Source organism: Netta rufina (genome assembly GCF_964035555.1).
Source record: "Netta rufina genome assembly, chromosome: 27".
In the NCBI taxonomy this organism is placed as follows: Eukaryota; Metazoa; Chordata; class Aves; order Anseriformes; family Anatidae; genus Netta; species Netta rufina.
The window spans coordinates 1,701,180-1,723,057 of record NC_140151.1 but is presented as its reverse complement, the minus strand read 5'-3'; the positions used below and the strand labels follow the sequence as shown (position 1 = coordinate 1,723,057).

Here is a 21,878-nt window from a genome sequence, read left to right as displayed (position 1 = left end):
CCCCCCCCAGGCCATGGGTCCCCCAGGACCCCCCCCAAAATATGGGGTCCCCCCCGAACCCCCCCAAGCCCTGGGTCCCACCAAGACCCCCCCCAAAATGTGGGATCCCTCCAGAACTCCCCCCCAACCCACGGACCCCCCCAGGAGCCCCCCCAAGGCGCGGGTCCCCCCCAGCCGCGGCCCCCCCCCGTGTGTCACACGGCGCCTTTTGTCCCCAGGCGCCAGGCACCCGCCTGGCACCGCTCCCCCCGTGTCCCCCCCCGTGTCCCCCCCCCCGTGTCCCACACACGGCCACACAGCTCCGCGGCACCGCCTTTATGGGGCCGCTGCATCTTGGGGGGGGGGGTCCCCAAGCTGGGGGAAAGGGGGGTGGGGGTGTGGGGGGGGGGTCCCCTATGTGGGGATGACGCCCGCGGCCAGGAGGATGATGAGGATGAGGATGATGGCGCCCAGCAGCCCGAGGATGAGGAGCAGCTTCGTGTTCTTCCACCAGTACTTGCGCGCCATCTTCTGCGACGTCGTCTTGAAGTGCTCCGACTGCGGGGACGGGGGGCTCAGGGGGGGGCACCGGGGGGACCCCGCACCCGCCTGGGGACCCCGCACCCGCCTGGGGACCCCGCACCCGCCTGGGGACCCCGCAGCTGAAACCTCTCGGGGAGCCGGTGTCACCCTGGGGACCCCGTGCCCCACACCTGGGACCCCTTGGGGACCTGGGACCCGATATCTGGGACCCCTTGGGGACCCAGTGTCACCCTGGGGACCCGATGTCCCACAGCTAGGACCCCCAGGGGACCCAGTGCCCCAATTCTAAGGACCCCCTGGGGACCTGTTGCCACCTTGGGGACCCAGTACCCCACATCTAGGACCCCTTGGGGGCCTGGTGCCCCACATCTAAGGACCCCCTGGGGACCTGGTGTCACCCTGGGGACCCGATGTCCCACATCTAATGACCCCCTGGGGACCCAGTGTCACCTTAGGGACCCAGTGCCCCAATTCTAAGGACCCCCTGGGGACCTGTTGCCACCTTGGGGACCTGGTGCCCCACACCTAAAGACCCCCTGGGGACCTGATGTCACCTGTGGGGACCCCAATGCCCCAATTTTAAGGACCCCTTGGGGACCCGGTGTCACCCTGGGGACCCGGTCCCACACATTTAGGGATCCCATGGGGACCCAGTGCCACCTTGAGGACCTCACGGCCCACATCTGGGGACCTGGTGCCCCCTTCAGGACCCAGTGCCCCAGACACATCTGGGACCCCTTGGAGACCTTGGTGCCACCTTGGGGACCCCTGGGGACACAGTGCCACCTCCGGGACCTGGTGCCACCTCGGGGACCCGGCGCCCCGCACCTGGGGACCCTTGGGGACGCGGTGCCACACCGGGGGTACCCCAGGTCCCACGCGCCCATCCCCACCTGGGGTCCCGGTGCCACCCTGGGGACCACGTGGCCAAATAGGGACCCTGGAACCCCCCCTGCTCCCACAGACGCGTGTCCCCGCGATGTCCCCAGTGTCCCCGCAGTGTCCCCGCACCGTGGCCTCCAGGTCCTCGGTCTTGTTGCGGAGGTGCTCGAGGTTCTCCCCCCGCGCCAGGATGCGCTCCACGTTCTGGCTCATGATGCTCTTCACGCCCTCCACCTCCCGCTGCAGGTCCCGCACGCGCTCGCTGCCCCCCGGGGCGTCCGCCTGCACCCGGCACCGCCTCGGTGGGTGGGGGGCACCCCCGTGCCCACCCCACACAGCCCCCGAGGAGCCCCCCCAGCACCCAAGAGGCCCCCAAGAAGCTGGAGCTGCCCCACGCCCACCCCAAGCGCCCCCCCAGCACCCCACTGGGGCTCTGAACACCCCCAGGCACCCCATAAGCTCCCCATAAGGCACCCCACAAGCTCCCCATATACCCCTCCAAGCACCCACAGGTGGCCTATAACCGCCCCCCCAAGCACCCATAGGTGCCCCATACCTCCCCTCAAGAATTCATAGATGGCACTCAACTGCACATAGGTGCTCTGTATACTCACCCAAGCACCCATAGGTGCCCCCAAGCACCCATAGGCACCCCCTACACCACCCCAAGCACCCACAGGTGCCCCGTATACCTCCCCCCAAGCACCCACAGGTACCTCATAGGCCCCCCAAGACAGCCCATACACCCCCGTAAGCACCCATAAGTGCCCTACAAGCACCCATAGGTCCCTCTTACCCCTCCATATATCCCCTCAAGCACCCATAGGCACCCATATACACCCCCAAGCACCCACAGGTGCCCCATATACCCCCCAAGCACCAATAAGTGTCTCATAACCCCCCCAAGCACCCCATAGGCACCTCATATACCCCCCTCCAAGCACCCACAGGTACCTCATAACCTCCCACAGGTACCCCATATACCCCTGCAAGCACCCATAGGTGCCCTATAACCCCCACAGGTACCCCCCCAAGCACCCATAGGCACCCCATACACCCCCCAAACACCCAGAGGTGCCCTATAACCCCCCCTATACACCCTCCAAGCACCCATAGGTGCCCTATAGCCCCCACATACACCCCACAAGCACCCATAGGTACTCCCCAAGAACCCCACAGGAACCCCATACACCCCCGCAAGCACCCATAGGTGCTCTATAACCCCCACAGGTATCCCCAAAGCACCCATAGGCACCCAAAACACCCTCACAAGCACCCAAAGGTGCCCTATAACCCCCCTATAGCCCCCCCCATGCACCCATAGGTACCCCCTGAGCACCCAGAGGTGCCCTATAACCCCCCCATACACCCCCTCAAGCGCTCGTAAGTGCCCTATAGCTCCCCCATACACCCCCCAAGCCCCTATAGGTGCCCTTCAAGTACTCACAGGTGCCCTGTAGCCCCCCTATACACCCCCCCAAGCCCCCATAGGTGCCCTGTAGCCCCCCCATACACTCCCCAAGCCCCCATAGATGCTCCTCAAGCCCCCACAGGTGCCCTATAGCCCCCCCCCCGCACCCTTCAAGCCCCCATAGGTGCCCCCCAAGCCCCCACAGGTCCCTGTAGCTCCCCCCCTAGACCCCCCAAACCCCCCCAGACCCCCCACGGCCCCCCCCAGAGGCTCCCCATGGGGCCCCCAGCCCCGCCCCCCGGTGGCAGCCGCAGCCCAACGGCCCCGGGGCACTTCCCCATTTCCCCATTTCCCGGTCCCGATCCCTGTCCCTGTCCCGGTCCCGGTCCCGGTCCGGTGCCGGCCCCCCCGCCCCCCCCTCACCATGGCCGCAGCCGCTGCCCGGTGCCGCTCCCGGTGCCGGTCCCGTTCCCGCCCGGGGCTTCCGGGAGCGGCGGCGGCGGCACCGCCCGGGGCAGGGGCGGGGGCAGGGGGCGGGGGCGCGGGGGGGTCAGGGGGCGTGGCCAACACCAAACGGGCGTGGCCATGCGCGGGGGGCGTGGCCAGGTTAAGGGGGCGGGGTCAGGGAGCCCCGAGGGGTCACCGTGGGGTGAAGGGGAGGGGAGAGCGGCAGGGGTCAAGGGTCAGAGGTCACGGAGGGGGGGCAGGGGTCGGGGGGGGTTGGGTGGGGGGCAGGGGGCCTGGGGTCAGAGGTCACGGGGCTGGGGGGGGCCTCGGGGGGGGGCAGCGAGCGGGGGGGGGGGGGGGAGGGGAAAGCGGGGGGAGGGTCGGGTCGGTGACCGCAGCGGGGTCAGAGGTCAGCGGGTCAGAGGTCAGGGGGCGGGGCCTCGCCTCGCCCCCCTCGCTCCCCATTGGCCGCCGGGCGGTGCGGTGGCGGTGACGTGGCGGGGGGGGGGCGGGCACCGGCCATGGCGGCGGCGGCGGCGGCGATGGGTGCGGGCAGCGGGCGGCACCGGGAGGGCGATGGGAGCCCCCCAGCACCCCCTGACCCCCTGACCCCTGACCCTTGACCTCTGCCCCTCCAGGCCCAGCCCGGCGGCGGCGAGCGGGACGCGGGGCGGAGGAGACGGCGGCGGCACCACCGCTACCGGAGGAGCCCCCGGTGCCTTGCGGGGACCCCCCCGGTGGGCGCCCCCCGGGCCGTGCCCGGCGCCTCCTGGGCTTCGAGCCCCGGGATCTGGCGAGCTGGGGGCGCCTCGTGCGGCTGCTGCATCGCCCCCGCGACCCCGCCGCCCTCGGGGCCTTCCGGGCAGCTTTCGGTGAGCGGCGACGCCGCGACGGGAGCGGGACCCCCGGCACCGCGGCCCCCGGTGGCTCACGGTGTCCCCGCCGCGCCCCCAGGGCTGCTGATGGCGCTGGACGTGCCGCAGGAGCGGGGGCTGGCGCGGTTGGATCACCGGTACCTGGACGGGCTGGAGGTCTGCCGCTTCCCACTGCTGCCCGGCCTGCGGCCGCTGCCGCTCGACTGGATGTACCTGGTGTACGGCGTCATGCTGCTGGGTACGGGGCACGGGGACACGGGGATGGGGATGGGGACAGGGACATGGGGACACGGGGACGGGGAGAGCAGGACGGGGAGACAGGAGCATAGGGCACGGGGACAGCAGGACGCGGGGCATGGGGACACAGGGACAGCAGGACAGGGGAACATGGGGACAGCAGGAGGCAGGGACATCAGGATATGGGGACATGGGGACAGTAGGATGAGGGGATGGGGACGGGGACAGCAGGAGGAAGGGGCATAGGGCACGGGGACAGCAGGACATGGGGCATGGGAACACGGGGACAGCAAGAGACAGGGACATCAGGATATGGGGACATGGGGACAGCAGGATGAGAGCACAGGGACACGGGGACATCAGAACATAGGGACGGGGACAGCAGGAGGCAGGGACATGGGGCACAGGGACAGGGACATCCAGACATGGAGCACGGGGACACAGGGACAGCATGACATGGGGACACGAGGACAGGGACATCAGGAGACAGGGACATAGGGCATGGTGACACAGGGACATCAGGACATGGGGGTGGGGACAGCAGGACGCAGGGACATGGGGACAAAAGTGCATGGGGACGTGGGGGTGGGGACAGCAGGACACGGGGACGTGGAGGCACAGGGACAGAGGGGCCTGGGGACATGGGGACATCAGGACATGGGGGGGATATAGGGACATGGGGATGGGCACATCAGGACATGGGGAAACGGGGACATGAGGATGTGGGGACATGGGGACATCGGGGGCGATACAGGGACACGGGGATGGGTGCTTCAGGACATGGGGACGTGGATGGGGGTGGGATGGGGACAAGCACGGGGCACGTGGGGGTGGATGGCCACTGTGTTGGGGACAGGGACATGGGGACACTGGGACACGGCGAGAGCTGGGTGGCATCGGGGTGGGCGCAGTGCTCATGTGGGCAGCCACCACGATGGGGGACAATGGGGACAGGGGGACAATGGGGACAGGGGCACGGGGCTGGGTGCCACAGGACCCCATGGGGAGGGTGCGCTGGGGCAGGATGGGGCCAGACGCCGTGGCAGCAAGGGGGACGGGCGGTGACGGGAGGTGACAGGGGGGTGACAGTGGGTGACAGCGGGTGACAGCGGGTGACAACAGGCGCGCTGGGCATCATGGTGGGGTTCTGCTACCGGCTGAGCACCCTGGCCTTCCTGGGGCCCTACTGGTACCTGCTGCTGCTGGACAAGACGACGTGGAACAACCACTCCTACCTCTACGGGCTGCTGGCCTTCCAGCTCGCCCTGGTGGGCGCCGACCGCTACTGGTGGGCACGGGGACACTTGGGGACACTTGGGGACATGGGGGGGACAGGGGGATGCCGCCGGGTGGTGGGGTAAGGGGGAAAAGGGATGGGGGTGCTGGGGGTAATGGGGTAATGGGGAGGGTGTGGGGTGCTGAGGTGGTGGGAGGGGGTGGCAGGGGGTCACCTGGGGGTGGCACTGGTCTTGGTGTCCCCAAGGGGGTGGGGTGGGCTCTGGTGTCCATCTGGGACATCAGGGTCCCTATGGTTAGGGGACCCTAAGGGGTGGCACAAGCCCTGGTGTCCTCTTGGGGACAAGGTCCCCTAACGGGTGACACAAAGCGCGGTGTCCCCATGGTTCCCTGTGGTTTGGGGTCCCCTCAGGGTGACACAAACCCCGGTGTCCCCATGGTTACTCATGGTTTGGGGTCCCCTCAGAGTCACACAACTCCTGGAGTCCCCGTGGTTCCCTGTGGGGACAAGGTCCCCTCAGGGTGACACAAACCCCGGTGTCCCCATGGTTCCCCATGGCTCAGGGTCCCCTAACGGGTAACACAACCCCGTGTCCCCATGGCTCAGGGGACCCAAACAGGTGACACAAACCTGGGTATCCCCATGGCTCGGGGTCCTCCTGTGGTGACACAAGCCCCGGTGTCCCCGTGGTGTCCCCTGCCCCCCCGCAGGTCCATCGACGGCCTCCTGCGCCCGCAGAAGCGCAACGCCCACGTGCCGCTGTGGAACTACACCCTGCTGCGCGCCCAGGTGGGTGCCGGGGGGGGGACACAGGTGACAGGGGGACATCCCTGTGCGTGTCACCCCCCCCATCCTCACCCCCCCATCCTGCAGATCTTCATCGTCTACTTCATCGCGGGGCTGAAGAAGCTGGACGCCGACTGGGTGGGCGGCTACTCCATGAGCTCCCTGGGGCGCCACTGGCTCTTCGCGCCCTTTCGGTGAGCGGGGGGGGCACCGGGGGGGGGGGACTGAGGGGAGTTTGGGGTGACAACGGCGGTGACAATGATGTCCTGGCAGGCTGGTGCTGTCGGAGGAGATGACCAGCCTGCTGGTGGTGCACGGCGGGGGGCTGGCCCTCGACCTCTCCGCCGGCTTCTTGCTCTTCTTCGACGCCACGCGGCCGCTCGCCCTCGTCTTCGTCACCTACTTCCACTGCATGAACTCGCAGCTCTTCAGCATCGGTGAGGGGATGGGGGGGGGCAGCACCCCGGGGATGGCCTGGGGGGGTCAGGGGGACCCTAATAGTGCATCCTGTCCCCCCCCCAGGCATGTTCTCCTACACCATGCTGGCCAGCAGCGGGCTCTTCTGCGATGCCAGCTGGCCCCGGCGCCTCTGCGCCCGCTGCCCGCGGTGGCTTCGGGGGGGGCTGCCCAGCACCGAGCCCCCCCAGCGCAGCCCCGATTGTCACTACGGGGAAGGGGCTGCTGAGGGGGCGCGGGGGGGGCTTCGTCTCCGGCAGCACCTGGCGGCCGCCTTCACGCTGCTCTACGTGGCGGAGCAGCTCTTCCTGCCCTACTCCCACTTCATCACCCAGGTGGGGGCGGTTTGGGGGCGTTTTGGGGGGGTTTGGTGAAGGGGGAGTGTTGGGGGGGACATGGGGGGGCATTGCTTGGGGGCATGTGGGAGTGATGCTGGGGGGGGGGGTACTGGGGGGTGGCATGGGGACAGTGCTGGGGGGAATTAGGGGTACAGGGACACTGCTGGGGGGTGTGGGGACACTGGTGGGGGGCACATGGGTATGGGGACAGTGCTGGGGGGGGAATAGGGGCACAGGGACAGTGGTGGGGGGCATATAGGGTATGGGGACAGTGCTGAGTGGCATGGGGACATTGCTGGGGGGCACACAGACCTACAGGGACACTGCTGGGGGGGCACGTAGGGGTATGGGGACACCACTGGGGGGAACTGGGATACTGGTGGGAGGCACACAGGGGTATGGGGACACTGGTGGGGATATAGGGACACTGGTGGGGGTCCCATAGGGGTATGGGGACATTTCTTGTGGGCACATATGGGTATGGGGACACTGCTGGGGGGGCACATAGGGGTATGGGAACACTGCTGGGGGGCACATAGGGGTATAGGGACAATTGTGGGGGATGCACAGAGGTACTGGGACACTGCTGGGGGGCACACGGACCTACAGGGACACTGCTAGGGGGCACGTAGGGGTATGGGGACACTGATGGGGGTCACACCCCGACCCCTTCTGCCACCCCCCCCCCCCCAGGGCTACAACAACTGGACCAACGGGCTGTACGGCTACTCGTGGGACATGATGGTGCACTCGCGCTTCCACCAGCACGTCAAGATCACGTACCGCGACGGGCTCACCGGGGAGGTGGGCTACCTCAAGCCGGGGGTGAGCGGCGGGGTCCGGGGGCGGGTAAAAGGGGGAAGAGGGGGCCAGCCGGTGATATTTTTTTTGGGGGGGGGTCCCCGAAAAGGTGTTCACGCAGAGCCGGCGCTGGAAGGACCACGCGGACATGCTGAAGCAGTACTCGACGTGCCTCAGCGCCATCCTGCCGCGCTACAACATCTCCCAGCCCCAGCTCTACTTTGACATCTGGGTCTCCATCAACGAGCGCTTCCAGCAGAGGTGGGGGCCCGGGATTTGGGGGGGGGGGGCTGCGTGTTGGTGGGGGGGGCTTTGTGGGGTCTGGCGGGGTTTTAACAGCGCCGTGCCGCAGGCTGGTGGACCCGCGGGTGGACCTGGTGCGTGCCGAGTGGTCCCCGTGGCGCCGCACGCCCTGGCTGCTGCCGCTGCTGCTGGAGCTGTCGCCGTGGCGCGAGCGGCTGCAGGAGCTGGAGAGCGGCCTGGACGGACACACGGACGTCGTCTTCATCGCCGACTTCCCCGGTGAGGGCACGGGGAGCAGGGCAGGGTGGTCTTGAGCCCCCCTCCCCAAGCACCTTATAAAAAAAAAAAAAAAACAACCTGGCGGGGCGCAGGCTTGCACTTGGAGAACTTCGTCAGCGAGGATTTGGGCAACACCAGCCTGCGGGTGCTGCGCGGCGAGGTGCTGGTGGAGCTGGTGGAGCAGCGCCGCAACCACAGCCTGCGGGAGGGCGAGGGGCTGCAGGTGAGTGGGGAGGGGTCCCGGGGGTGCTGGGGGGGCTGACGGCCCCATGCTGTGTCTCCCCCCCGTGGAAGGTGCCCCCCGGGGAGTACCACAAGGTGCACACGGTGTCGCCGGAGCCCTCCTGCTACATGTACACCTACGTCAACACCACGGCGCTGGCGCTGGAGAAGAACCTGACGCGGCTGCAGGAGCTGCGAGAGCGGGTGCAGAACGGCACCGGTGAGCCCTGGCCCCCCCAAAACCTGGGTGGGGAGCTCCCCAAATCCTCACAGACCCCAAAACTGAGCCCCACATCCCCCTAAACCAGGGCAGGGAGCCCCCCGAATCATCACAGACCCCAAAACTGAGCCCTGCATCCCACAAAGCTGGGGTGGGGAGCCCCCTAAAACTCCACATGCAGCCCCAAACTGAGCCCCTCGCCCCCCGCAGAGACGGAGCCGCTGCCCCCCGAGCTGCGGCCCATCCTGGGGGAGCCGCTGGCGGCAGGGACCCCGACCGACCCGGTGGTGGCCGCGTTCCTGCGGCGGCAGCGGCGCCTGGAGGAGCTGGGGCGGCGGCGGGAGGCCAGCCTCGGCCAGCGCCTCCACCGCTTCCTCCGCAAGAAGTACTACCTCTTCCGGCGCAGGTGAGCCCCAAAATCAGCCTTTTTGGTGCTTTTTTTTTTTGTGTCAACCCCTCCTTGATTCTTCCTTTCTGCCCCCCGCAGCGCGCTGATGACCCTCATCTCCCTGCGCAACCTGGCGCTGGGCCGGCCGCCCCTGGAGCAGCTGGCGCAGGAGGTGGCCTTCGCCAACTGGCGCGGCGAGGAAGAGGAGGGGACGCGGCCCGAGGGCGAGGGGCAGGCGTCCCCCGAGCTCTGAGCGCCCCAATAAAGTCTCCTTTTTTAAACTCACCCCTCCCCGCACTCTTTTTCCCCCCCCCCCCCCCGCAGGCAGAGGCTGAGGCAGGCAGGTAGAACCTAGCAGTTTTATTGAGTCGGTTTTTGTGTTCTTTTTGGAATCGGTGAAATTGAAACAAATGTAATAAAACCTCCAGAAAAAATATGAAGAGAGGAAAAAAAAAAAAAAAAAAAGAGAGAAAAAGAGAGAAAGCCCCCCCCAAACCACCCCCACCCCACTAAGGCAGGAGCTGGGGCGCGGGCCCCGGGGCGGGCAGGTAAACAAGCCGGCTTCTCTGTACCACACCGGCCAAATGCGCCACGCTCCCGGGGGCAGCCACCCCAAGCTGCCTGCCCCCATCCATCTCCCCCAGGACGACCCAAACCCCTCCTTTTTCACCCCGTTTCGGAGGCCGTGGCGGCCTCCCCGGGGTGGGGGAAAGGCGGGGTCGGGGTGCAGGGGGGGCTTTCAGGAAAATCAAGAGCTGCCGTCTGAGCCCGGGGGCTTCTCTGTACTCACGCCCCGCGCCTCAGCACACAATAAATACACCACTAGAAAAACGTTCAAGTATGAAGGGCCTATTTCCCCCCCCCCCCTCCCCAAAAAAAAGCTCGGCTGAGCCCCCCCAGCGCAGAGCTCGGGCAGGAGGAGGGGGTTGTGCAGTTGTGGGTTCAACTTCAGCTTTCTTATAAAGAAAAGGAAAAAGAAAAAAAGGAAAAGAAAGACAAAATTTCCTCTGGTACCAGACCCGCACGTGGGACGGGGGTGGGCTCGGCTTTAACGCCTGTCCCACCCCCCCCCCCCAGCCCCGTGTCACGTACGTCCTCCGAGAGGGAAAGAGAGAAAGAGGTGGGAGCAGAGAGGTTAAAATCCGGTTAAGAACAAAACCAGCACCAGCGAGGTCCCGGCGGGACCGGGGGGCGCGGGGAAGCCCCCGTGGGACAGCGAGAGTTTGGGGGGCACCGTCTCGGAGCTCAGACGTCACGAGATTAAAAAGAAGCCAAAGGAGGGGGGCACGGCGGCCGTGGGGCGGGCAGGGGGCTCGCCCCCGCGGGCCGGGGGGGGGCCCGGGGAGAGGCACGAGGCCGCGTGTGGTCCCCACGCAACCGAAATCCTGGCGACAGACAGCGGTGGGCGAGAGCAGAGGGAGGACAGGAGAGCTGAGGGCAGAGGAGCTCTTTCCCCCAGAGCCTGAAAGCTTCTCTGTAGCCTACGCCAACAGGAGTGGGGAAAAAAGCCTAACACTTATTTTTTTTTTTAGTACTTTAGCTTTTTGGGAACTTCCCAGGGGAAACTGTCCCTACCAAAGTGGCCATAGGCTGCAGTCCTCTGATAAATGGGCTTCTTCAGATCCAGATCCCTGGAATATACAAGTCCCGCGCTCAGTGAGAGGTCCAGGCACCGCCACGCTCACACCTCCCTGCCTGCGGGGCCGGGCGCCGCCTGCCCTGTCCTGCTCCCCCTGCCCGGGGCGGTTGCAGCTTCCCCCGGCCGCCCCCAACAAGGCGGAGAAGCTGCAAGCGCGCGGCGCTCAGCTGCCGCCGGATACTTACCCCTCAGCAGCACCCGGTCCGCCCGAAAAAGCACTTATCTTCCGGCTGAGGCGGCTCGCGTCCCAGCCCAAAGGCTGCTCCTGGCCCTTTACCTCGGCCGTTTTCCAGGTGCGGAAGAGGCGGCGCCGACGGCACGAGGCGGTGCCCGCGAGGCGGCCGGCTCCAATTCTGCTCGGGCACCCGCGGCCGCGCCGCTCGGAGCCGCTCTCGGAGGGGACCGCGCGCGCTCGGTGCCAACGCCACCCGCCCCGCCGCCCCCCCCTCGCCCACCCTGCGGTGCCCGCCGCCCGCGCGTTACCTGACGATCACCCCGGGGCGGAGGTCGAAGTTCTTCTTGACGATCTCCAGCAGCTCCCGCTCGCTCTTCTGGGACGTGCCGTAGTGGAAGATGGAGATGGAGAGCGGGTGGGACACGCCGATGGCGTAGGAGACCTGAGGGGGGGGACACAAAAGGACGGGAATCAAGGCCCGGGCAGCACCAGGAGCCTTCCCCGGGGCATGGGGCCGTGGCAGCACCCACCTGCACCAGCACCCTGCGGCACAGCCCGGCCTTGATCAGGGATTTGGCCACCCAGCGCGCGGCGTAGGCGGCCGAGCGATCCACCTTGGTGTAGTCCTTCCCGGAGAAGGCGCCGCCGCCGTGGGCCCCCCAGCCCCCGTAGGTGTCCACGATGATCTTGCGGCCGGTGAGGCCGGCGTCACCCTGCGGGGGAGAGCGGCGTCACCGGCACGGCGCCGCACGAGCGTGGGGAGAGGCCCCCCCCGGACGCCGCCGTACCTGGGGGCCGCCGATGACGAAGCGGCCGCTGGGCTGCAGGTGGTAGATGGTGTCGTCGTCCAGGTACTTGGCCGGCACCACGGCCTTGATCACCTTCTCCTTCAGGGCGTCGCGCATCTCGTCCAGGCACACCTCCTCGTCGTGCTGCACCGAGATGACGATGGTGTGCACGCGGATGGGGATGACGGCGCCGCGGTCCTGCATGTACTGAACTGTCACCTGCCACGAGACGCCGGAGCCTCAGGGGACGCGGAGCAGCCCCAAAGGTCCCCGGTGGGTGAGGCAGCTCCGCGGGGCCGGCCGCAGCGGGGCCGTCGTAGGGCCCTGACCTGCGTCTTGGAGTCGGGGCGCAGCCAGGGCAGGGTGCCGTTGCGCCGCAGCTCGGCCAGCTTGGCGTTCAGCTTGTGGGCCAGCACGATGGTGAGGGGCATGCACTCCTCCGTCTCGTCCGTGGCGTACCCGAACATCAGCCCCTGCGGGAGAGGCGTGCTCCAGCTCGGCGCCCCCGGCTCAGCGTGGGCACCAGGAGGCGGCCCCGAGCCTCACCTGGTCACCGGCCCCAATGTCCTCTTCGCTGCGGTCCAGGTGGACGCCCTGAGCGATGTCCGGGGACTGCTGCTCCAGGGCCACCAGCACGTTGCACGTCTTGTAGTCGAAGCCTGAGTGGGGGGAAAAAAATGTTTGAGCGGGGCTGCCGGAACCGCCAGCTGCGAGGGAACATCCCCAGCACGCACCTTTGGAGGAGTCGTCGTAGCCGATGTGCCGGATCGTGTCCCGAACCACCTTCTGGTAGTCCACGGCAGCTCGGGAGGTGATCTCTCCTGCCAGCAGGATCATCCCCGTCTTCGCAACCGTTTCTGCGGGGAAAGGAAGAGGAAGGGAGGGGAGGGGAGGTCAGCCCCGGCCCTGCCCACCCCGTGCTGCCTCCCCGGGCGGGCACTGACTCACCGCAGGCCACCTTGGCGTCAGGGTCCTGCTTGAGGTGCGCGTCCAGCACGGCATCGCTGATCTGGTCGCAGATCTTATCTGGGGGGAAGGCACGGGGCCGTCAGAGCAGCGCGGCCCTTCCTGCCGCAGCTTCCACCACCCTAAGCTGCCAGCGCTGCCCGAGCTGGGCACGGGCCTCCCATTAAGCCGCTGAACACAGCGTTCTCCTTGTCCCCGCTGCGGGTTATTAGCGTGGAATTTCAGGCATTTGCCCATTAAACCCTCGGAGCTCCAGTTACATTTGGGTCAGGGCTTAGGTTCAGCCACCTACGGCACTGCCGAGAGGGAAACGGCACCGTGGGGCCAGGCAGCACCACCCTGGCGGCCCTAATCCTGCCCCATGGGCTGCTCTCAATGGGTTCTCTGGTGCCTGCGGCTGCCCCCAGGTGTGCCCAGCCAGGCGAGAGGGTCCCAGCGGCTGTCCAGCCCCCCCAGCACCCAGGATGCTTTATTTGGGGCCAGGAGCCCCCACTTTCCTTGCAGGGCGTCCCAAGGGCCCTACAGCAAGCAGGCAGCTTCACCGTCCTTGGCGGCGACCTTTCGGGGCGGATTTAGGAGAGGAGGAGAGGCCAGCGCCGCGCCGCAGCAGGGAGGGAGCTGCAGGAGGCTCCTCTCACCCCTGCCCAGGGTGAAAGGGCAGCGGGACGGGGACGGACCTTCACCCGCGGGGCGATAAGAGGGGCATGCGTGCCTCGTGCCTGCCTTGCTTCATCGCCCCCGCTGCTGGCACGTGATGGCCCCGGCAGCTCCGGTGCTGGGCGAGTAAAGGAGCACGAGGGCGGCTGCGGGGGGGGGGGGGGGTTGGGGGGGGGGATGGAAAACGACGACAACAGGATCTGAGGTGGGGGGGGCAGAGCTCCGAAAACGGAGAGCACAAAGGGACGGCACCGGGGGCAGCCCGGGAGGATGCCGAAGGGCCGAGAACGAGGGATGAGGGGGGTGGAGGCGGAATGAGGCGGGGGGCACATCCCGGTGAGGGGGGGGGGGCACACACCGGGGTCCGCCCGGTGCTCAGGGTGGCCCGGAAGCTGCTTAGTCACGGCGGTGACTCACGGCCCCGGGGATGGGTACGGAGCCCCCCCTGAATGGGGGGGGGGGGGGGCGGCACAAAACCTCCCCCCCCCCTTTTTTTCTCACCCCCCCCCCCCCCCCCGCCCTCCCCACGCGGGAACCACGTGCGCGCCGGGCCCGCAATGCGGCGCGCGCCGCCCCGCCACTGCGCGCGCGCCCGGTGGCGTCATCGCCTCCCCCCTCCCCTCCCCTCCCCGAGCCGGGAGCGCGCGCGACCCCCCCCCCCCTTTATCCTCCTCCTCCTCCTCCTCTCCCCCTCCCCTCGCTGAAGCGGCCTCGCGCCTGCGCGCTGCCCGCCTCGGCCCGGCCCGGCGCGGCCCGCACCTGGGTGCCCCTCGCCCACGGACTCGGAGGTGAAGAGGAAGGTGCCCTCCTCGATGAACACCTCGTGGAAGCCGTTGAGCTGCCCGTTCATGGCGGCGGGGAGGCGGGCGGGCGGCGAGCGGAGCGCGGGGCGGTGCCGGCGGGCGGAGCGGGGGAGCAGCAGCTGCGGCGGCCGCGGCGGACTGAGCAGGGCGCCCGCCGCCCCGCCTCTATTTATACCCTCCTCGCCCCGCCCCTCCCGGCGACGCCGGCCAATGGCGCGCGCAGCCCGCGCCGCGGGGCGGGGAGGCGGGACCACGAGGGGAGGGCGGGGGGGGGGCGGGTTACGTAACGCCGAGCGCTGCCCCGAGCGGTGCAGCCGCCCCGAGCAGCCCGCGGGGGAAGCGAGCCGTTAGCTCGGTGTGTAACGAAACCGGGACGCCCCTCCGTGCCCCCGTCCCGCGGCGCAGCGGGCACCGAGCGGCTCCCCCCGGGGCGCTCCCCCTCCCGCGCGGCCTCATGGACCCGCCCGCTGTGCCCGGCGGCGGGAGGCGCGGGGGGGCGCATGCGCACAGCCCCGAAGCCGGGAAGCGGCGCGGGGCCGCGCAGGCGCAGTGCGGCGGCGGCGGGCGGGCGGCGAGGACGGCCCCTCCCGGGCGCCGCCATCTTGCGCGCCTCAGGCGCCGCCATTGTGCGGCCCGCGGCGCCCCCCCGGCGCCCCCCTCCCCTCGGGGCCCCTCCGCCGCACCGGGGCCTCGCCCCCCGCCCTCCCGCCCCGCCCCCGCCCTCCTCGGTTCCCCCCCTACCCCCCCCCCCGCCCTAGGCCCGGCGCCTCCCGCCGCCATCTTGTGCCGGGCCGCGGGCCTGACGCAAGGGGCCGCGGGGGTTGCAGCGCTGGGGCCGGGCCCGGGGCGGGGACAGGCGGACGGGGGGGAGGGGGGGGGGGGGGGGACAGACAGCGGGAACCCCGCACGGGACAGGCGGACACCGGGAACAGCCGCTGCAGACAGACGGACGCCCCAAATGCCAGGACAGACGGACAGATCCCGAGATAGGCGCACAGACGGACAGGCAGGACCTGGGACAGACGGACACACCCGGGACAGACAGACCGTCGGAGCCTGCATGGCCAGGACAGACAGACATCTCGGAGCACGTGCCTCGGACAGACGGACACCCCAAAGCCACATGTTTAGGACAAACAGACGCCCTGAACCCGCATGTTTAGGATAAACAGACAACCCCAACCTGCGTATTTAGGGCAGACAGCCTGGACCTACGGATGTAGGACAGACGGACAGCCCAACCCTCATATTTAGGACAGACAGACACTCTGCACCCCTTGTACTTAGGGCAGATGGACACCCCAAGCCTCATATTTAGGGCAGACAGCCTGGACCCACGGATGGAGGACAGACAGACTCCCTGAACCCACACGTTTAGGGCAGACAGACACCCCAACCCTCATTTTTAGGACAGACAGACACCCTGGACCCCCTGTACTTCGGGCAGATGGACACCCCAAGCCTAATATTTAGGGCAGACTCCCAGAACCCACACATTTAGGACAGACAGACACCCCCAACCCATGTATTCAGGACAGACAGACACCCCAGGCCAGTTCTCGCCCCACCCCACCAGCTGCAGGGGCTGTGGGCGGAGCCCCTTTGCCCCCCCTGTTTGCATAGGGGCAGGGCCAGCCCTATTTGCATTTGGGGTGGGAGCACACCGCACCCAGACCTCCACCCAGGGCCTGTGGGGGCCCCTGGAGGCCCCAGTGGAGGGGGAAAATTTGGGGGCACAGGGGTAGGGGGTGCCCAGGACCCAAAGTTTTGGGGTGCACAAGGAGCTGGGGGCTGCCAGCGCCGTGGTTTTTGGGGTACGGGAGCTTGGTGGAAGGGAAGGCCACGCGGGGGGGAGGCTGTAGCAATTTTTGGGGGTGCTGCCCCTTTTTGGGACCCGACCCTGCTGCCCCTTACCTCTGGGGGTGCGGGGGGAGCCCTGGGTGGTTCCCGGCAGGACTTGGCCCCGTGTCCTGCTCCTCAGCGCCTTCCTCCAGCTGCGAGATAACGCTGTGTGGGCGCGGCCTTATCTCCTGCGGAAACAGCCCCACCTAAACCCCCCCCTCCAGGCCCCCAACACCACAGGCCGACAGCGGGTTTTTGTAAAAAATGGTTTATCCGTTCCATTTTTGTATAAAACACACGGGAGAAACCTAGCCAATCAACACACGAATCGCTGCCACGTGACAAGGTAACTTTTTGTCAAAAAACTTGGAACCTAAAGACCATACAAATGTTTGCTCCTGCCTACGGTCAATTGTCTATGCTCTGCCATCGAACTATGCCTTAAAAAAATTCCACATATCCCCGGCTTTCTTCTGTCCCGGTTACAGTACAACGACAGGGAGGACGCGGGCTGGGTTCGACTCCTTTACGCGGTTTTCTGCTGTCCCTTCTTCCCGATCAGAGACTTGTGGATGTGGGGGATGACGCCTGCGGGGAGAAGGAGGCGTCAGCGCTCCGCGGGCACCGCCACGTGCTCGCCTGCTGGGAATTCCAGCCTCCCTCCCGCCCTGCCAGAAATCTGCCAGCCTCAGCGCTGCTCCGGGCTGGAATCCGCAGCCACGGGTGACCTCGCTCGCTAATCAGGCTGAATTCCACCCAAAATCACCCTCCTGCCTCTCCGCGCGGCCCCACTCACCTCCCCCAGCGATGGTGGCTTTGATGAGGGAGTCCAGCTCTTCGTCGCCACGGATGGCGAGCTGCAAGTGACGGGGAGTGATGCGCTTCACCTTCAGGTCCTTCGAAGCGTTGCCTGCCAGCTCCAGCACCTGGCGAGAGACCCGCGGCGCCGTGAGCGTCGCCCCAAATTTCCTTTTTCCTTCCCCCCCACAGCCTCCCCCTTTATTAACCCACCAGAAACCCAAGCAGCCTTCCCAACGCTAAAACCAACTGGACAAAAGAATCGATGGGGAATAAAACCAGAGCAAAACCCAACAGTTTGGGGCCTTCCTGGGCCGCGCCTCACCTCGGCGGTGAGGTACTCGAGGATGGCGGCGCTGTACACGGCCGCGGTGGCTCCCACTCGCCCGTGGCTCGTAGTGCGGGTCTTCAAGTGCCTGTGGATGCGGCCCACCGGGAACTGCAGAGGAAGCAACGCAGACGGGGTGAGCACCGGGCACCTGCAGAGCCCCACAGCCCCCAGGCGATGCCCGCAGCCTTCAGGCCAGCCCCGGGACGGATCCTGCCCGCTGAGAGCCAGGAGCAAACACTTCCCCTTCCCCTTTATTCCCCATGATTGTTTTGCCAAGACAAGGGGAAACAAACAAGGCGGTGGCACCCCGCCCCTCGGGAGCAGGAGGTTTGTTACCTCTGCGATGTTTTACAGCCCGGGAGCACGAGGCAGCCGCCTGTTACCTGCAGCCCGGCTCTCTGGGAGCGGGACACCGCCTTGGCCTTGGCCTTGCCGCTGTCCTTGCCAGCTTTACCTCCAGCCTGCGGAGACAGAGCCCTCGTTAGTCCTGCCCCTCCGACGAAGCCACCTCGGTTCTCACCCCCCCGTGATAATTTTCGGTGCTCGCTGCCGGGCCTGCTGCCTTCAGAGCAGCCCCAGGCGCGTTTCCGCTACCAGGCCAGCGGAATTTTTACGTTTCCTGTTCCCACTATTTCCATTATTTTCCAGAAGGCGGCAAACGAGGGGAAACCAGCGGAGAGCAGGAGGTGTCGTGCAGCAGCTGGGAGGAATCTGGGTGTGGGGTTGGCTCCTGCAGGCACACAGCAGCTCCCCCTCTGAACGCCAGGATCCGTGGGTCACGCGGGTTTCCAGGGCGCTCCCTTTCCCTGCCACCAGTGTCCCGCACAGCCCCGCGTGCGGCTCTGGGAGCCACAGGGGGATGAGGAGGAAGCTGCCACGTGTGGGCGGCTCTCTCACATCCACCTAAAAGGGATCACGGGAGCGAGGCGCTAATTAAAGCCTGAAGTCATTAATTCTGACAGGAAGAGCCTCCTGGAGGCTGCGAGGGGTGCAGGAGAGGCAATTTGTACCTAAGGTGCGGGCAGGCTGGGCTGTCCTGACCCCGACACCACCCCAGTCCAAAGGGGATGGGAGCAGCCAGCCAGCAGCCGCCCCTCCTGCTCTGCCAGAAGCAGCCACAGGATCCGCAGCTCCCCAGGAGACAAAGGTACGGCCAGCTGAGCTAATCCCCAAAGCAAGGCGCTGCCTCACCGCGGGAAAGGCTTCGCTGTGCAGCACACCCAAGGCCCGTGTCCCTGCGCAGCACGGACAGTGTCCGAGCAGCTCCTTTAGGCCCCGAGCTGCACAGGAAGGTGTCTAAGCTGGAAGCGGAGCGGTGCTGGGCGAGGTGGTGGAGCTGGGGCCAGCTTCCTGCAGCGTGAAGCATGAGGGTGGCACGCAGGGAAGGCCGGCACCCGGGAAGAGCACGGCTCTTCGGCAGCCGGCACCTCAATGGGGCTTTCTTTGGGATTGGCCGGCCCCGGTTCCTTTGGGACGGCAGCAAGGGTGAGATCCCTTACACCCAGGGAGTTTGGGGAGACCCATGAGAAGCTTTGTGAGGTGCCACACTTGAGGATCCCCGAGCAGGAAGCGGAGCTCCTCGCGTCGGTGCAAAGCTTCCACGTTCAGGGCCAAAGAGTCAGGGCGGGACATTTTCAGCCGGGCTTCTCTTTCCTGGCGAGGCAGCTTTGGCACAGAGCGCTGGGTGCTCGCCCCACGAGCTGTTATTGGCCGGCTTTGTGACTTCCCTCTCGGGTCCCCCAGCTGGCAGCTTCCTGCTCGCTCCATATTGGAGCAAAGAGGAAGGGGTCGGACACCAGGGGCCGGGAGTCCCGGGCTGTCCCCATCCCGGGAAGGAGAAGCCCCTCACTGCAGCTCGTCCCAGCCTTCCTCCTGAGCCCGGGGATTTCTTCCTCTGCTTGGGAAGCGAGGCTGGGAGAGGCCGGCAGGTTAAGCTGCCCGGCACGCACTGACAGAAACTCCCAGGAATTAACACCTGCGGTGCATTCAGTTCTCACTCAAGTCTCTCACCCCACGCAAACCTGGTTTTCCACCCCCAAAAGAAAGCTGTGTGGCCAGAGGCCGAGCTGTCAGCCCTTACCCATCTGGGGACAGCACGCTGGCCATCGACATCCCTGAACCCTGGTGTTTTCCCGAGGAAAAGCTCTGCAGCAGGCTGCAGCACTCATAACCCAGCGCAGGAGCAAGGCAGAGAAACACAGTTCTGCTAGTTTACTAGCAGAGAACCAGTTTAATGAAATCTCTCACCACTGCCTTTCCCTCCAGAGTCAGGGCCTGTTCAATCCAGGCCAAGCCCTGGCCCCAGCGAGCAGGGAGCACAGGTCCCTGTCACCACGAGGAGCTGCTTGCCGGGAGCCCCCGCACACCTCGCTCTGTTTCCGAGGCAGCGGGGAGCTGCTTCCATCACTTCTACAAACACGTGCCTCCGCATTTGCGTTTTCAAGGAGAAAAACAAACTTTGGCAGCTGTTTACTGGCAATATTTACTGACAGCACCGGGCGGGACACCCGGCCCCGCAGCTCTCCCTGCTGACACCACAGTGAGCTGCTCTCAGAGAGTGTTCCTCTACCCAAACTTGCTAAAAAAACAAGTTTTTCATCCGCAGCCACCAGCTCCAGGGCGCCCAGCAACGCAGCGAGGCGATGGTTGCATAATTTCACCCGGCACTTCCACCTCAGCCAGCACAGGCTCCTCCTAGCCTAAGCTGCTCTCGAAGTTACAGACCACGGCACCGCGAGGAGAAAAGGGAGGAAAAAAAACAAACGCGGCGACCTGCAGGCCGGAGCTGCCACCCCTGCGTGTGCTCCGGGAAGAGACAAAAATCAGAAAAATCTGCACGAGCTCCGGCAGCCGGCTGCAAACCCGGCAGCAGCACGGCCCCGCGGGGAGTAAACAAGCACCGGGAGCGACACAAGCGGGGCCTCCCCCCCAAGTTTCGGGTGCCGCAGGGTGTCAGACCGCCGGTTCCTTCCCCAAAGCCCCCCTCAGGAAGCCCCCGCGGAGGTCGAAGGGGCCCAAAGCCCGGCAACCAGCGGGGGCGGCAGGGCCAGGGCCGCGCGGGTCTCCCCCCGGTGTGACGCAGCCCGGAGGCACCGCGCGGGGCCTCTTCACGGGGCCGCGGCGGGCAGGAAGCGGCCAGGAGCCCGTACGGGACCGGGGGCAGGCCGCTGCCGGGCCGGTGTCCCCGCGACTCCAACCGGGAGCGGACCGGGGGGGTGCGAGCGGCAGCGGGGGCGGGGCCCGGAGGCCGTGACAGGGCCCGGGGCCTCCTGACAGGGCCTGGCCCCCCCCCCACAGGGCCCGGCCCCGCCGCCGGTCCCCCTGCGGCTCCTCCCCGGTCCCCCCCCGCCACCCCCGGTCCCACCGGGCCCCCCCCGGAGCCTCCCCGGGTCCCTCCGGAGGGGGCCGAGCCCGGCGGCCGCCGCCGCCCCTCACCATGGTGCCGCCGCCCGAGTCCGCGCTGGAGCCGCCTCAGGAGCCGCCAGACAATGACCCGCCCGAGCGCGACGCCCGCCGCCGAGACCCCCGCAGCCAATCACGGCGCGCCGTGCTTATTTGAACGGCCCGCTCGGGCCAATCGGCGAGCGGCTTCTTGCTACCCCCCTCTCTCCAGCTCCCTCCGCTGGCCCCGCCCCTCGGCCCGTTTAACGGCCGGTGGGGTTTTTTTTTTTGGCTTTGCACACGGCACGCAGGGCTGAGGGGAGGGGGCGGCGCGGAGGAGTGACGCGGCGGAGAGCCAATAGAAAGAGAGGATCGCGCTGGGGGAGGCGGGGTTGAGAAGATAGACAGGCGGCGGAGCCAATGGGAGGCGAGAAGAGGCTTTCCCGCCCATTCTCTCTCCCCGCCCCCCGGGTTGTTTGTTTGTGAGGTGAGGGGGGAGGGGGCGGCTGCGGGGCCCTGAGGGGAACCGGGGACGGGAACCGGGCAGCGGGGGCGGCCTCGGGAGGGCTCCCGGTTGTGATCCAGGTCCCGAGGCCGTCGTCTGTCCGCCCGCCCGTCCCCCTGAGGGGCCCCAGCGCCGCCCCCTGAGGAGAGGCCGCGGCTCCCAGCCCGGCCTGAGGGGAATTCAACCCCGGGACGCCGAGGGGGCGCCCTTGTGTGGTGGTTTTTTATTTTTTTTCGCAGGAAATTCCCCCAATAAAGGCCGCTGATGCCCTAAAGGGGAGCACGGAGGGGCTGGAGTGGCCCCGGTGCCCCCCCGGTGCGGGTTTCGGTCGGGGCCGGGGGGCTGAGGGGCAACTTTTCGCCCAGGGGCTCGGAGGGGAAGGCCGCAGGTAACGGCCGTGATCCAATAGTGCGGAAAAAGCCCCAAAATCCCTCCCGGGAGCCGCTGCGGGTCTTTGGGGTGGCTGCGATGGTAGGTGGGAAAAAAAACTTCCCTGCTCCACTGCGAAGCCAAGCTCGGGGCACACACCGAGAGGCGGGGAGGGGAATTTTGGGGAGGAAATTTGGATTTTAGTGAGCAGGGATTGGGACAGAAGTCAGGGAAGCTGCGCTGGGAGCACAGCACAAGGCCCTTTTGCAGAGGAGCTCTG

General features: G+C 67.1%; 4 protein-coding genes across 4 annotated transcripts; 1 reads left to right on the top strand and 3 right to left on the bottom strand.

The window, feature by feature from the left end:
• Positions 1-300: 300 nt before the first annotated feature.
• On the bottom strand, positions 301-3,356 carry VAMP8 (vesicle associated membrane protein 8). Its single transcript, XM_084302386.1, has 3 exons — positions 3,239-3,356; positions 1,534-1,686; positions 301-537 (listed from the first exon to the last, which is right to left on the bottom strand). Exons 1-3 carry the CDS (start codon positions 3,239-3,241, stop codon positions 394-396), a joined length of 300 nt encoding a protein of 99 aa, XP_084158512.1. The 5' UTR covers positions 3,242-3,356; the 3' UTR covers positions 301-393.
• A 428-nt stretch (positions 3,357-3,784) lies between these two features.
• On the top strand, positions 3,785-9,629 carry GGCX (gamma-glutamyl carboxylase). The gene is made up of 15 exons (XM_084302221.1): positions 3,785-3,808; positions 3,901-4,134; positions 4,217-4,375; positions 5,497-5,662; positions 6,322-6,400; positions 6,485-6,591; positions 6,671-6,834; positions 6,920-7,188; positions 7,885-8,016; positions 8,102-8,253; positions 8,345-8,514; positions 8,607-8,737; positions 8,809-8,956; positions 9,167-9,362; positions 9,444-9,629. The coding sequence occupies exons 1-15, from the start codon at positions 3,805-3,807 to the stop codon at positions 9,595-9,597; spliced, it is 2,265 nt and encodes a 754-aa protein (XP_084158347.1). The 5' UTR covers positions 3,785-3,804; the 3' UTR covers positions 9,598-9,629.
• Positions 9,630-9,698: 69 nt separating this feature from the next.
• Positions 9,699-14,500, bottom strand: MAT2A (methionine adenosyltransferase 2A). Its single transcript, XM_084302222.1, has 9 exons — positions 14,329-14,500; positions 12,895-12,972; positions 12,681-12,803; positions 12,493-12,605; positions 12,276-12,419; positions 11,947-12,165; positions 11,689-11,871; positions 11,467-11,600; positions 9,699-10,975 (listed from the first exon to the last, which is right to left on the bottom strand). The coding sequence occupies exons 1-9, from the start codon at positions 14,417-14,419 to the stop codon at positions 10,873-10,875; spliced, it is 1,188 nt and encodes a 395-aa protein (XP_084158348.1). The 5' UTR covers positions 14,420-14,500; the 3' UTR covers positions 9,699-10,872.
• A 1,972-nt stretch (positions 14,501-16,472) lies between these two features.
• On the bottom strand, positions 16,473-20,922 carry H2AZ2 (H2A.Z variant histone 2). Its single transcript, XM_084302429.1, has 5 exons — positions 20,779-20,922; positions 17,727-17,804; positions 17,338-17,451; positions 17,011-17,140; positions 16,473-16,802 (listed from the first exon to the last, which is right to left on the bottom strand). Exons 1-5 carry the CDS (start codon positions 20,779-20,781, stop codon positions 16,741-16,743), a joined length of 387 nt encoding a protein of 128 aa, XP_084158555.1. The 5' UTR covers positions 20,782-20,922; the 3' UTR covers positions 16,473-16,740.
• Between the last annotated feature and the right edge of the window lie 956 nt (positions 20,923-21,878).